This window comes from Apostichopus japonicus, chromosome 15 (genome assembly GCF_037975245.1).
Source record: "Apostichopus japonicus isolate 1M-3 chromosome 15, ASM3797524v1, whole genome shotgun sequence".
NCBI lineage: Eukaryota > Metazoa > Echinodermata > Holothuroidea > Aspidochirotida > Stichopodidae > Apostichopus > Apostichopus japonicus.
The window spans coordinates 16,784,692-16,798,713 of record NC_092575.1 but is presented as its reverse complement, the minus strand read 5'-3'; the positions used below and the strand labels follow the sequence as shown (position 1 = coordinate 16,798,713).

The following is a 14,022-nucleotide window of genomic DNA, read 5'->3' as shown; positions in this document are numbered from 1 at the left end:
TATCAGTGAGCATGAAAATGGCGTTCCAGGATGAAAAGCCTCAAAACTGTCCGACTTGCCTGAAAAAATAACCAAAAAGTGAGTTTATTCACGAGAAATGTGAATTTTCAAATTCTGAACAAATATGGGGCTTAAAACCTTGAAAAGTGGGGCTGATGGGTATTGTGGGCCGCGACGTAGAATCACCTACAAAAGCAAAGACCCACAGGAGATGCGATCAGGTCGAACATGATGTGTGCCGGGTTGACAATCTTCAAAAAGGTTATGGATGGAAAAATAAAAACTATTAAGAAATACTTGGTTCTCAGGCAAAAAGTGTACATCTGGTTGGTCATTTCAAGCCCGAGAAGTGCCGTTTCCGGTGATCTGGGGGGTTTCAAAACAAGAAATTTTCTTGTACGCTGCGCGCCAACCGATGGTGGCGCTCCGCTTAGATAGTAATTCGCGCCCCCCGGGTTTGTAAATCCTGGATACGCGCCTGTTATACCCTCTTTCATTTGATGGGGGGGGGGGGGGGTAGAGAGGCGGGGATATGGCCTATAGTAGACAAGTCGGTTGGAATGATACAATGGGCAATTGGTAACATGCTGATTTAGAATAGCTTGTGCGTGATCGAGTGGATGTGGTTAGGCTGTAAATAAGTGTTAGGGGTTGGTGTATTATAAGCAGAGAGCCCTAACATATCCCTACTATAAAGACGTAGGCCCTATAGATTGATACTGATTTCATAAGTTGTCGATACCCCGAATGAGATGTGTATAGGTTATGTTCTAAAAGCTTAGTTCTTATAGTTTTATCTACTATTTGGCTCTATGGAACGCCAAAAACGAAGTACAGAAAGAAAGAGGAATATAATTTAAAAAAAAAAAAAATCGAATAAAAGATATGATTCTAAGTCGCAACCATCTGACCATATCTTAAAACCAATTTCAAATTTTACTTTGTATAGATCTCTGTGATGTTAGCGAACCATCATCGGTTTTTCTTCTGTGAAGATGATAATGTGTGGTGTTTAATATACCGTACCGTTTGTGCATGTACTCGTTATTCAAGTCTCGTCTCAAGGAGATGAACTGGACTTGATGAAAATAAATCGGGCGAAGCGTTCTATTCCTGTTGGGGTAATTTTGGGTGACGCTGCATTTGGTTCAATATAGAAACCGATGTTTTCTTTCTTTGCCTGTCGCGTATTATAGTTCGTGTCATAAATTTTACAATGAGCAAAGAGGCGTAACGCGTATTGAGCAGGTGTAAGAACATCGCGCACCGATCAGACGATGTAAATTTTCCCGCCAAAATATTGACATCAAAACCATCTGTCATCATTTGATTTAGCGTGCACGTCTTTCGGCATCTCATCCTTTTCGCTTCATCTTCCCATCATTGACTACTAACTAAATAACACAGATACAACAATACCAGATGGATGTCCATAATTTGGTTATAAGAATGTTACGTTCATATTTAGTCACATATCATACATAATTTACCCTCTTCTTGATTAACTATGTATACATAGAGAGACAGCCGGGATTAATATTCTTAAGGGGGTAGCCTCTGAGGGCCGTGCAAAATATTTCTGGAATGCGGTTCTTTGTTTCAGCATATGAAAGCCGCATGCGTAGAACAGAACGGTTTTTGTTTCTACCTGAAGTGCATATTTTTCTCTTACCTTGACATATCACTCAGCTATAGGTTCCTTCTTGCATTATTCTATTTCGTCTGGGTAAGTGACGTTGCTTCAGTTTCCGACTAATATGCATCAACAACAAATATTATCTGATTGATATACCCCTAACAAACAAACAAAGATGAGTTTATTTATCTTACACATTGTGGACGGATGAAGTATGCTCTCTCTCATACTTAAAACTTAAATCGAGTGGTATTAAGACTCGACACATACGTTAAGCTTTTTGGCCTGATTTATTTCTCTGAGCACAATCTGTTCACAGACGACGTGCATGAGAAGGGGTAAAAGGCCCCTTAAGATTCATATGTACACTGACTCTAGTCTATGTGGAATTACAATTAGTGTTCTAGTAAAAAATTAATGGCAAGCTAGGGTTTACACTCCATGGACGTGTATGCGTCATGGCTTCCTTTCGTACATTTCACTTCTTCATGAATCAGGTTACGCGTTCTAAAATCACATAACTCGAAGGAAGGAAATTTGGGACGCCAATCAAATTGACCAATTCATCCCCTAACTTTATGATATCATTATGTATAGTTACAAGTCATTAGAAAGTCAGAGATCAGGCATGTTCATGATTAGTATATGACGTTGCATGTGGATAGTAACTCACTATAAGTTCAACAAGATATACTCTGAAACAGAGCCTCTTCGAGTGTAGAATTACTGGTCTTTGACGATATATATATATTAATATATATATATATATATATATACAATATATATATATACATACATGTATACATATACATACATATATACATATACATACATATATACATATACATACATATATACATATATATACATATAGATCTACTCATGGGTGGTGGACAACTTCCCCACAGAGCTATACGAAAACTCTGACATACATGACCCAAAACTTCACTTCAGTTTACATATAGCATCGATACACATATGTTTTTAATGTTTTAATGGGTTTCTTTATTTACACAATGTTTTAATGGGTTTCTTTATTTACACAATGTTCATTTTATGTGGCAGAGATAGGTTTCGTAAATACTGAAGTTAAACAATGAGCTGTATTGCATCCTCAGTCCACATGTTCATGTGCTTAACCCACTTGACTTGATACTGGTTTCATCATTCACACAGTTAACATGCATGTACGGTACCGTATTTGAAGGTGATGCAGCCATTTCTAGTATATTATGCACATGGAGCTCGACATGTATTTGAAATTGTTGAGGAGGGGGTTGCGTGGGTGCCAGGAGTCAGTTCTCTGGTGCTGAAACTACCGCATCTGGCGGTAGCACTTGTGCGTCAAAATCTTTGCATTGTGAACTATTGGGGGAATTTCCCTCTCGCCCCAATCCTTAACCGACCACGGTGTCATGCTCCTGCATCACACGTTGGCAAAATGATAGGCCCTCTATATAAAGTCTGACCAAATGGACGAGTCGGTCATTGCAAAGATCTTCATCAAGATTGTTCATTGGGTTTGCTGCTACCCCTTAAATTAATGTTCTCAATAAAAGATTGGGGTTTTAAGAACTTTTAGCGGTAAATTTCGGCTGAAAAATATCAACTAAGCAACGTAGGAACACCAATGTCATGCAAGGATTAAAATTGCATGGACCCTAAATCATGATGCCGTAAGAGTTGCTACCATTGTAGCAACTGCATTGACATAGTGCACGCGGTCAAGTGACATAAACACAGGCCATAATGTTGACATGATGTTTCATTTGAGCAAATACGTAATATTTATAGCAGATATTATTACCTTGTTTGAATTTGTCATAACAGAAGGTCAATCCAGCTAGCCCCAACTGTTTGTTCTTTGGAGTCAGGTGGATCTTCTTTTCAAAGAAAGATACTTTCTACTTCTATTTTATTGTCAGTCTCTCCCTGTGTGGCATGTTTAGCCCGCCCGCGCAGACGGCTCCACCGACCATTGGCAAAAGGGGATAAGAATGCTATTTCAGTAGATATGCCGATTTATTCACGCATTTGACCCTTGCTGAATCCGAAAATCGCCTGTTTCGTACTTAGTATCTATAGATAGAAGTTAGTCTGTCAGCCTGGTCTCGCTTAATAAATTGCTAGACGAAAAATAAAGGATGGGACACTTTGGGAGTGGGAGGAGTCTAGGGTGCCAAAGCTGGACCCCATGAACTTTCCCTCAATTATTTTGTTCAAAGGATATCAGGTAATTTTGGTTTTCGATTCAGATTAAACTTACCGAAGAAAAGGAAAGTACATGTCTCTCTTCCTCTACACATCCTTATTATACCGGTCAAATACGATATTTTGCAAGATTTATACGTTCATTTACGCATTCAAACAAACCCCAAACCCTACCTCACACGATGAGGCGCATCACAGATTGGGCAATGGAGGGGTGGTGGGATGGAGTTATATGTGGGTACCCACGAAAATTAAGGCTGAAGGCTTATTTGGTATCTATTATGATAGCCGGTCATTGCGTTCACTTTCGCGGGAGAGCGAGACTGTAACTCAAAGAACGGTTATTTGAAAGATACACACTAAAAAACTAAAGTGCTGTCTTTACAGCTCTTTATCAATGCTATCCTCTTTCTAGCACTATTGGTGCAGCTACCAACGAATTCCCAAACCGTGTGCGGATATCTTCGTGATAGTATCAGCACTTGTTAAAGTGCAAAGTTTGAATTGATGAATTTCATTGGGTGTCAATGTAATTCGTCAAGTTAAGTCACTGTTCACCGTGTGTGCGTGCATTCCATCAACATCTCACACATGGCATTTCATCTCAAGATTCCTCCATAACGATTGTACACATACCCGGTCCACCCCGGCTACACCTACCCAATCGATACCCCCTCACCTCAAGAAAAGGAATAAGCAAAACACAATATTGCGCGTGTGAATTGTGACATGTTGGAAACGAGGTTTTTAGGAAATTGTATTATATAGTTCCCCAATGCGCGCAGAAATTATGACCTGCTTCCACCATATACAAATACCTACTTATTCCTAACTATGCAGACAGTGAGAGAGATAAGAGAGAGAGAGAGGTGGAGAGAGAGTCAAGGCTATATTGGGAAGGGTTAGTAGAAAGAGACAATGGTCTTGCAGAATGCGCATATTCGATTCGATTTGGGGCAAATTCCTCCCTAACCAAAGCTAAATCCTCCTAAAATAAAATACGCCTGTACGTTATCTAAATCTAAGTATATATCTCACGTGTAAATATCTAGCTGGATTTATAATTTACAATTGAAAACAATATATTACAACAATAATTGAAATCGAATGACGTGTGTTTACTCTTTCTTCACAGAGGCAGAAATTGGTGTGAATATAAAGTCACGAAAAAGGTTACGTGTACGGTACGAAACGGAACAGAGAGGTATCGCCATGCCGTCCAACCGTCGTGGTGTCCCTACGGAAGGGGGTCTTTCAGTTCACAATATGATTGCCGAACAACTTATAGGTAAGGGGTGTAGGGACACACACACACACACACACATATATAATTATATATATATATATATATATATATATATATATATATACATACATTTATATATGTGTGTGTTATGTTAAGTTATGTTCCATTAATATATAGGCTCCTCGCCGGGATTACCTGGGATTATAGGGTTGTTGGTGTATTGTTCTTCTGTCGGTGTATTCTCTTTTGCGTCCCTTCTCTTGGTGGGGTTATTTGCCTTTCTTCGGTGTTCGACCGACCCGGCCCGCAAAGTTCATATTTCCATAATCTCAAAATTTTCAGTTCTCTCAAGCCTTGGAGTCTAATTTTTACCGGCCAGGGCCTTTCGCCCCTGGCTTGCTGAAGCACCTTGCGGTGGAAACAGCGTAATACTAGACATAAGTAAGTAAGTCGGTGTTCGGCTGTTGGTGTATTCTCTTTTGCGTCCGTTCTGTTGGTCGTTTTTTTTTTTGCCTTTCTTCGGTGTTCGCTCCTTAGCTGTGTGTGGTTCCCTTGTCGGTGTTTGGTGGTTGGGCTGGAGTTGTTTATGTGGAACTAATCTATCCGTATTCCGTATCACATGAAAATATGTATATTGTCTTGTTCAGTCTTTGCATGAGTTTTTCTTTCCCAGTAAACGGGCCCTCCCTATCCAAAGAGGTATACTTTTTCTGTGCATCAGTTTAGCGGGGGCCCCTTTTGGTCGGGCCATAGTAGTTACGCTACTTTGCCCCACATTCTTTTCATTTCGAAAGACGCACAGTTTCAAGTTCATTACACACTGAAGGCTTCGATTCTCTATCTGCCTTCAGTTTAGGGAAGATCTGTGATTTTCATCCCTAGATATCGCTAGATATTGCTAGATATCCATACAGTATACAGTGCCCTTGGGATTTCTTGGATTTTTCGGGGCCCGATATTGGGAAATTGCAAAGTCGGGAGGGGTCACACTCCATGTAGGTCAGTGCACGACCTCTAGACGTCACTAATATACCCGATCACTTGTTATCGATGAAGTGGTGTGTTGCCGGATTTTGTCAAAGTCTTGGTATTACGGGCGAAGGTCATTAATTAAGTATCGTCGCTCATCGGGAAGCGATTAGAGGGGTGGGGCGTAGGGTGGTGGGTGCGCGTTTTCATGCAGATGGGAACAATCTCAAGAAGTGATGGTTGCGTCATGTTCCCCGACGACTCGGTCGAGTTCGAGACTAGCCACAGTTGGTTTCATAGCAAAATTGTACAATTTAAGGCGTCCATACACACACACGCGTTATGATAGACCATATATAGTATGTATATATTGTGTATGTATAGTATTTATTTATTTATATATATATATATATATATATATATATATATATATGTATTTATATATATATATATATACATTATTGAGAGAAGAAAAGTGGAAACGTCAATAAAGGAGTTGTCGGTGTAAGGGGTGGGTGAGGCACACACCCCCTCCGTAATCCTCTATTCGTCACTGGCTACCCTGTGTATGTAATAGTGACCAGCGCTGTAATTATGACTGTTCCTCTTCTCTTCCCGGTGTCTTGGCGTTTATCATCTACTCCCTCCTTGTTTCCTTTTTCTCTCTTTCTTCTTTTTCTTTTCCCTTCCTTCTCCTTTCCCCCCCTCTTTTCCCTTTTTTCTTCCCTTTTTTTTCTCCTCTTTTTCTTACCCGGGGGGCGCGCGCCCCCAACGCCCCCTGGATACGCGCCTGATATATATATATATATATATATATATATATATATATATATATATATATATATATATATATATATATATATATTTATATATTAGAGGTAATCAATATTGCTCTCGGAGTATGCTAGAAATTTAAATAATGGTTACACTTGCCCAAACGTCAACAATCATAGTACTTCTTCAATATAATTTCCATCAATAAGAGATTTATTTCATGGGAGCAACATGAAGTGTCAGAACATCGCCGGGGAGGATTTGTGAGGTTGTAAATCCGATATGAAAGAAACAGCGTGTTCATTGTAATATGTTTTACGAGCATTGATGGGTGATACGTGGTATTTAGTAGTAGCCTATTATAACATTCTAGGGTATTAATATATAGAGTATAACTTATAGAGTATAAAGATGGCGCTATCCCGTTTATAACAATTGTCTTGGGATTTAAAGGGGTAACATGACTATGTGTGGAAGCGGTATAAGTCACATCAGTTGACAATTAACTGCGTGGCATAACCATTACGTGTACAAATGATGGTTGAACAGCTGGGGGTGGCACAGTAGTCTGCACGGAGGGGCACGACACCTCCCCCCTCCGTTCCCCAGCCTGGCTACGTGCCTGACTGAACTCATGTTTTGTTTGAACCTTTGTAAGTTTGTGGTCCAACAAATACTATTTCTCCAACTAAAACTAACAGTATGCTATGTAACATAATACTCAATGTAACATCTGGACTATCCTTTCAAGTCTCCATTTATTTTGCATAATTTATGTCATCCATTGGAATACAGAATATTTACCGTCATGTGTATGCATCTCGTATTGTAATCCATGATGAAAGATTGATAGGGGATTTCTATGATCATAAAGCAGCCTTGTTTTGAGTGATTTTGATAAACGTCGTGAAGTGATTCAAGACTATTCCGGTCTACTGTGAATAATAATGTAGCCCATGGGCTTCGTTAATTGATTTCCTCTTCAAATATTGATTGAAAAGTTAAAAAGCCTTTTTTCCTTTTATATATCTGTTTTTTTTTTCCCGTGTGATTAATATGATACTGGTATTGAAATGTGTCTGGGCGACCAAACATTCAGGAAAGAATTCAAACTCATTATTCACCAGGTCTTTACGCGTAGGAGGTGAGACGGATAAGTGACCTCCCCCCTCAACCCCCCTGTCCCCAATTTTCAAAGGTCCATACATATATATTTAACAGTATTTTGTGCTGCGGGGTCGTCAACGGTAACTTCGTCAAGTATGGAAAACCAAATTGATATGGCTGCAAAATATAGCGTCGTTTTACATTTAAGCAACCTTAAAGGCATTGAAGGCTCGCCCCAAACCGCGTGCCCCCTCTGAAAAAGTTAACTTTCCGTTGCATGCAAGTGAAATTTTCTTCTTGTCGCTACAAAATGCAGACAATAATGAAACGTGATACCTTGTTATCTTTTATCTAGACCTGAGATGTCCATCGCTGCTATGCACACTGTGTTGTGGGTATTGACCGTAGCTGTATGTATTGACTGTACACTAGTGTCTAAATACCGACGGTAGCAAGCTGTGTGTGTATTTTCTGGGATCGATGGTGGTGTCTAACATTTCTGTTACACCTCATTCGAAACAAGGTCAGATTACCGGTATGAGACGTTTCTTTGTGCGCGAGTCTTCACACCCTTTAATTTATACAAACATAGACACCTCCCGGATGGTGCTCAATAAAGAAAGGTCCACATCTTCCGTAAACGCACCACCCCATATAAAAGCTGTTGTACGGGCCTCGCCAGGCACTCACGAACATTCACTAGGTATAGCAATAGAATAAAGGCAGTTATCTTAGTTTTGACCAAGTTTAATCTTGTTTTGAGTATAATGATACACCGGTGTTGCAATTGTTGACCAAACACTGGACGCTATACTTTCAATTTTGCGATGAACTTTATTTTTTCTTGTTCATCCTTCAAATCCATCTTACATCACCTTCAAGGCATCGTTACTCATGTTTACATAAATAATGAAAAATTGTGAGACCCGTTTCCGGCTCGATAAAAGATTTTTTTCCTTCTTTCTTTCTTTCTCTCTCTCTTTCGCAACGGTAGTCATATTTTTCATGGATTACGAAATCCAAAGGGAACGATTAATATAATTTGCTTTGTAGAGCACCCCAAGGTACGTTGTAATGTACACCTTGACTTTGTTTTTGGAACGCGAAATATGACAGTGAGGGGCGGTCGTGTCGCTCACAGGCAACTCACATATTCAGCTTCTTTATAGTGGCCACGAGAAGGATACCATTCATACAGTAGGGTCACCTGGTGTTGCTGATATATTCAACCCCCTTAGGGCTGACGTTTATCCATTCCTTCAACAAAAGTCTTTATTGATTTTCGATTCTAAATAAACCATATTTTATGACAGACTACTAAAACAGGGCTTTGGAAAGTTTTTTTTTTTTTGATAATAATTTAAATAGGTCAAGAGATCGTTATGACATCCATACGAGAGAGTGCTTTCCAATAGCTTTGTGAGTGACATGTTATGCCATAACTTCTAGCAGAGTGAATATGGTAGGTTAAAGGAATAGTCCAATGTTAAAAGTATATATTCGAGAATCAATTGAGGTAAAGTAGGGTAACTCGAACCACTGGGGAGGGTGGGAGGGGGGTGGGTGGGGTTATTCTTCTATCACACACGAAGATATGATTACGTCATTCGGAATCTAATAGATAGATAAAAAAAATACATAGATCCATGTACGTGAATCAGAAGTAGATTGTTTGTAAGCTATGTATTTGTCGAAAAAGATGATTTTTATCACAAAGATGTTAGACATGTACGGCATGGAAACAGTTGTTTCCGTAGTTAACAGTTTATCTATACGTCTTACTTTATATAAAATATGTCTTATACTGGAAAGTTTAGATAGGCCTTATGTACTAATTTAAATTCATTTTCTCATTTAGTTTCGTTTTGTTTCATTCCGAGAACAGCAAAATGTGTATCAAGACAGAATAAGGTACACATTTGCGTGGGTAAGTAGTGGTGAACAGATGAAGTGCTTCAAAGAAAAACAGAAGTTATTATGTAGGGTATATCTCAGTTTATATAAGGCACATATTAAATGTAACTATTTTTATACATGAGAATAGAAAATACTTTGAATAGCTCTATAGCTATCGTTACCAACAGATGAAGAAACATATTTAATCAGAGTATACGGTATTTTGGGCCCATTCTTATGTAAGATATCGGGGTTTTTTCTGCATGTCGAAATACTTCTATTTAGAAAGTGAAATCATTAATTTTTCAATCATAGCAAACGAAATTCCCGACTACTCAATAATTACTGTTTTTATCGTCTTTTGTGTTTCTGGAGTAGGTATAGGCTACGTAGGCAGATTATTCTGATTGTCTTTTCGTATATGGCTTAGGTCTACTATAGAATTGGTGTTTGTTTCAATATCACTCTGTCGATAGATGGTCAATTATATGTCATTTAGAAGAGAATTAACTGTGTCGATAATATAAGAGGGATTAACATTTGTTTTAGAATAATAGAGGTATAGAACAATTATTTCTAATCACTTATACGAAGTGTCGGCTCGCCTTAGATCCTCGCAGAAGTTGAAAAAGTTCCTATTACGTTTAGCTGGTTAGATACATACCATAAAAGAGGGCAAGAAGTGAAAGTTAAAGGAGGGTGGTGGTGGTTCAGTCAACAAGGGTAGACACTTGTGTTGATGTCTTTATGAGGTCAGACGTCCATGTTGGTTTTCAAGATAATTCATATCAGATGGGAGTCACCGGACAGAAAGTTAAAAGGTAAAACAAAATAAAAGGAAAAAGACCAAACAGCCACAAAGTAACTCTACGTGTCTATACATTCTATTCGATAGCAGGCAGAAACCTTGCATGAATAAATATACCACTTTATTCCTATATCTTAATCGAGAAATAAAATCCGACCACTCTCTTTCCCAAGTCAACTTTACATCGTAAATTACGGTAAGAAGTGAGCGAATTCCCCCCACCCCCTCCTCCATGTGAAGTAGCCGAATAGTGATAAAACAAATCTAGTTACAGAATCGTCGGCCTGATCACGCGGAGGAGGAGAGTGGGGGATGGGGGTGGTGGTTAAGGAACTGGGGGGGGGGGTGGAGGAGTTAGGGGTTCCCAAGGATCAGTTAACTTACACGTTTTGCCTTATTAAATATCTGCAATATCACCAATATCTTTTAATAATTTCACTGCAGTTGGTCGCAGGCATCATGGCATGAGTCGTGACTGCTCAAATGGTGTTCGGTGTTAATTAGGGCACCAGAGGAAATGTGGGACAAAGAATAGGCTAATGTATTCTTATGTTTGTACTGTACATAAGGAACATGAAGGGGAAAAAAGGGGGTGCAGGTGACATAATTATCCCCGGGCCCGACCTGGTTTTAACTACGCCGTGATTCCACGATCAGCCGATCATAATTCATATTTCCTGTCCTTATTTATTCATTAATTCTTTAATTTTTATTCAGTTTGGATTTATAATTGGTTGACCAATGCAAGAAGTTTCTGCCATGTTAACCAAGAAACTTCTGGCATTGGTTAACTGATCCTTGGGAACACATTACAAAAAATAATTTAAGAAACACATACAAAATAGAGAAAAACTGATATTTCCTTCCGACAGATCGTCAAGCGTTTGTATACACTCTACTATAGTCATGCAAACAACCCACCCCACCCCCTTTGCATGGGTTTATATGGTATAAATTGTGAAAAAAATAGAAGTATTCGTTTAAACATGGGCGTATATTATCGGCATCTATTATGGTGAAAAAAAAACTAAACTAAAACGGATATTACTCCTTTAAAAAGATCACGATGCGGTGAATACAAACCGAGAGAACGAAATTGATATTGATTTAAAAGAATAATTGAAATAATACGACCCGGTGTGAAATGTTGTTGATGCGGTTCTAAAATGGGAAGACCTCATGTGACGAGAATGTTTGAGATGGAAATTGATGGATTGGTTTCTGATGAGAAGTTGACATATTAAAACCACAGATATTATTTAAAAGTACGCAAATGGATGTTTACCTAGATATAATAAAGAGGGGTCGTAGGGGGTGGGGTTGGGAGGGGGCAGTGTAGAATGATTGATGGTATGATTCTCTTAATGTCATTATTATTGATAATCAATATCCAGTCCGGAATCATTCAATTTATGTATAGACATTCAGAATTTACATGAAACGCGGCACGCAGCTATTCGTAATACGATAACTAAGCTGACAATACATTTATGCGTGGGAGCACAATCCACAAATCATGCATGGAACATATTTTACGTCAATCATAAACAGAAGAGACTAACATAATGTCGTCTTATTTGTTTTCCTCTCTTTTGGGCTCAAGTTGGTATTTTGTATGCTCAAGTTTTGTGTGTGCTATAGTTTGTATTTTGTGCATTTGCGTCACGTGGTTGGAAAGAAGGAGAGAGTAGAGTCTTGGGAGAAGGTGGGGGGGGGGGGAGGAGAGGCGTGGTAGTGAAATCAAGAAATAGTTGATTACATAGAAATCATATTACATACACAAACATATTACAATGAGGTCCTGACATGACACATTGCTAACGGTATAAGTGCATTGGATTATTGTGGACGTGTGATACGGGTATGCATTATGTCAAAACTACAACATTATTTCGTGGGCTACGTTCCTTAGAGCCTAATGTTTCTAAAAATGTTGCTACGCTGCTATAAAGACGTTCGTTTACGCTAATATGACCGTTGACAGTCCAGTAACAAGAATGGGCCGAACGATCGCAAACACCTTTCTGAACTTGTATACGGTATTTAGTTTCAAAGACGTGCGGCTTCTTGCTTTAAATGAGAGAAGTGTTAATAAAGTAGCCAGTGGCGTAGGAAGGTACTTTTGAGTGGGGGGGGGGGGGGGCTGAAGACTGATGGCCGACCCGGGAGGGGTCTAAGGGGAGGGGTGTCCCCCTCCCCTTTGGAATTATTTGGCATTTCCAGGTGGCCTCAGATGCAATTTGGTGCAATGTAGCACACTTCAACACCCACTCCATTTTGTAAATAATTTTGCATTTTCACCTGGCCTTAGATGCAATTTGGTGCTCCAAATGAGATTTTTTTCTCATTTGGAAATGAAAAAGGGGTTTTCTGACTTGCGAAGAGGAGGGGGGCGGAATGATACTTCCGCCCCTCCATATTTTTCACGGGGGGGGGGCTGGCGCCCCCCAGCCCCCCGGTTCCTACGCCCTTGAAAGTAGCTTACATCGAGCCTTTAGCATTCAGAGAATAAATACTCACCGATTCCCTGCCCCGTGTCGTGTTTCAGACCTTCTTTTTTTTTTAAATGGGCAAAGATTGAAGAGAACAAGGAAGACAAGGGCGGAAAAAAAACGTTGTCCAAAACATATACCAAATAAATGAACCAAATGTTACGAACTATTTGATATAGAAAATTCTGAGACAGTAGCAAGAAAAGTAGGATTTAGCTTGAACCAACTTGCCTGGTTGGTTCTGTTCCAAGCCGGGCTACTTAGAATCAGTGTTAAAGAGGGCAAAGGTATTCGGAAGTCTTGCAGGTCTATTATGATTGTTGAAGAAAGTGTATATGGTAGGCTTATAATTACACGACATAAATATATATGTTTATAAATATTGTTAACAAAACAAATCGTAATTATTCGTAAATTTATTCAATTTTTATTACTGGTCACAATGCAATCAATAAATTGGATTTTTCGATCTTTTCAAATGATCGATTTCCGATAAATTTCAAAGAGTTTCCTCGTCCCCGTGTTTTGAAATCAAAACCTTATAAGGCCTATATCAGTTCCGAAATTATCAGTAATTCTCAATTGATCAATATTTTCAATCTATATAAGCTACGTCAATCTACATACGGCGTAGCCGCAAAAGTTGAGTCAGTTAAACTGCATTCTGTCTGCCACGAACGTGCACAAAGTTCATTATGTTACTTCTCTTGCTTTGAGGTTTTATTCCGTGCTGCGTGTCTATAGAGCCTATATCTATACCACACACTGAGAAAGTTTCGGATAAATGAAATGATAACTTCTTTTCTAAACTAACCTATACTGATAAACTTTTGACATAATATGGCAAACAGCTATCACTCAAAAATCATCCTCCTTGATGTAG

At 39.0% G+C, this 14,022-nt stretch overlaps 1 protein-coding gene across 1 annotated transcript in view; it reads left to right on the top strand.

Annotated features, from left to right (window-relative positions):
• Window positions 1-14,022, top strand: part of LOC139981057 (uncharacterized) — a 63,945-nt gene that overhangs the window by 32,809 nt on the left and 17,114 nt on the right. The window contains exon 2 of the mRNA XM_071993195.1: window positions 4,983-5,135. Within this exon, the coding sequence (XP_071849296.1) occupies window positions 4,983-5,135 (153 nt within the window). The remainder of the gene's footprint in view (window positions 1-4,982; window positions 5,136-14,022) is intronic.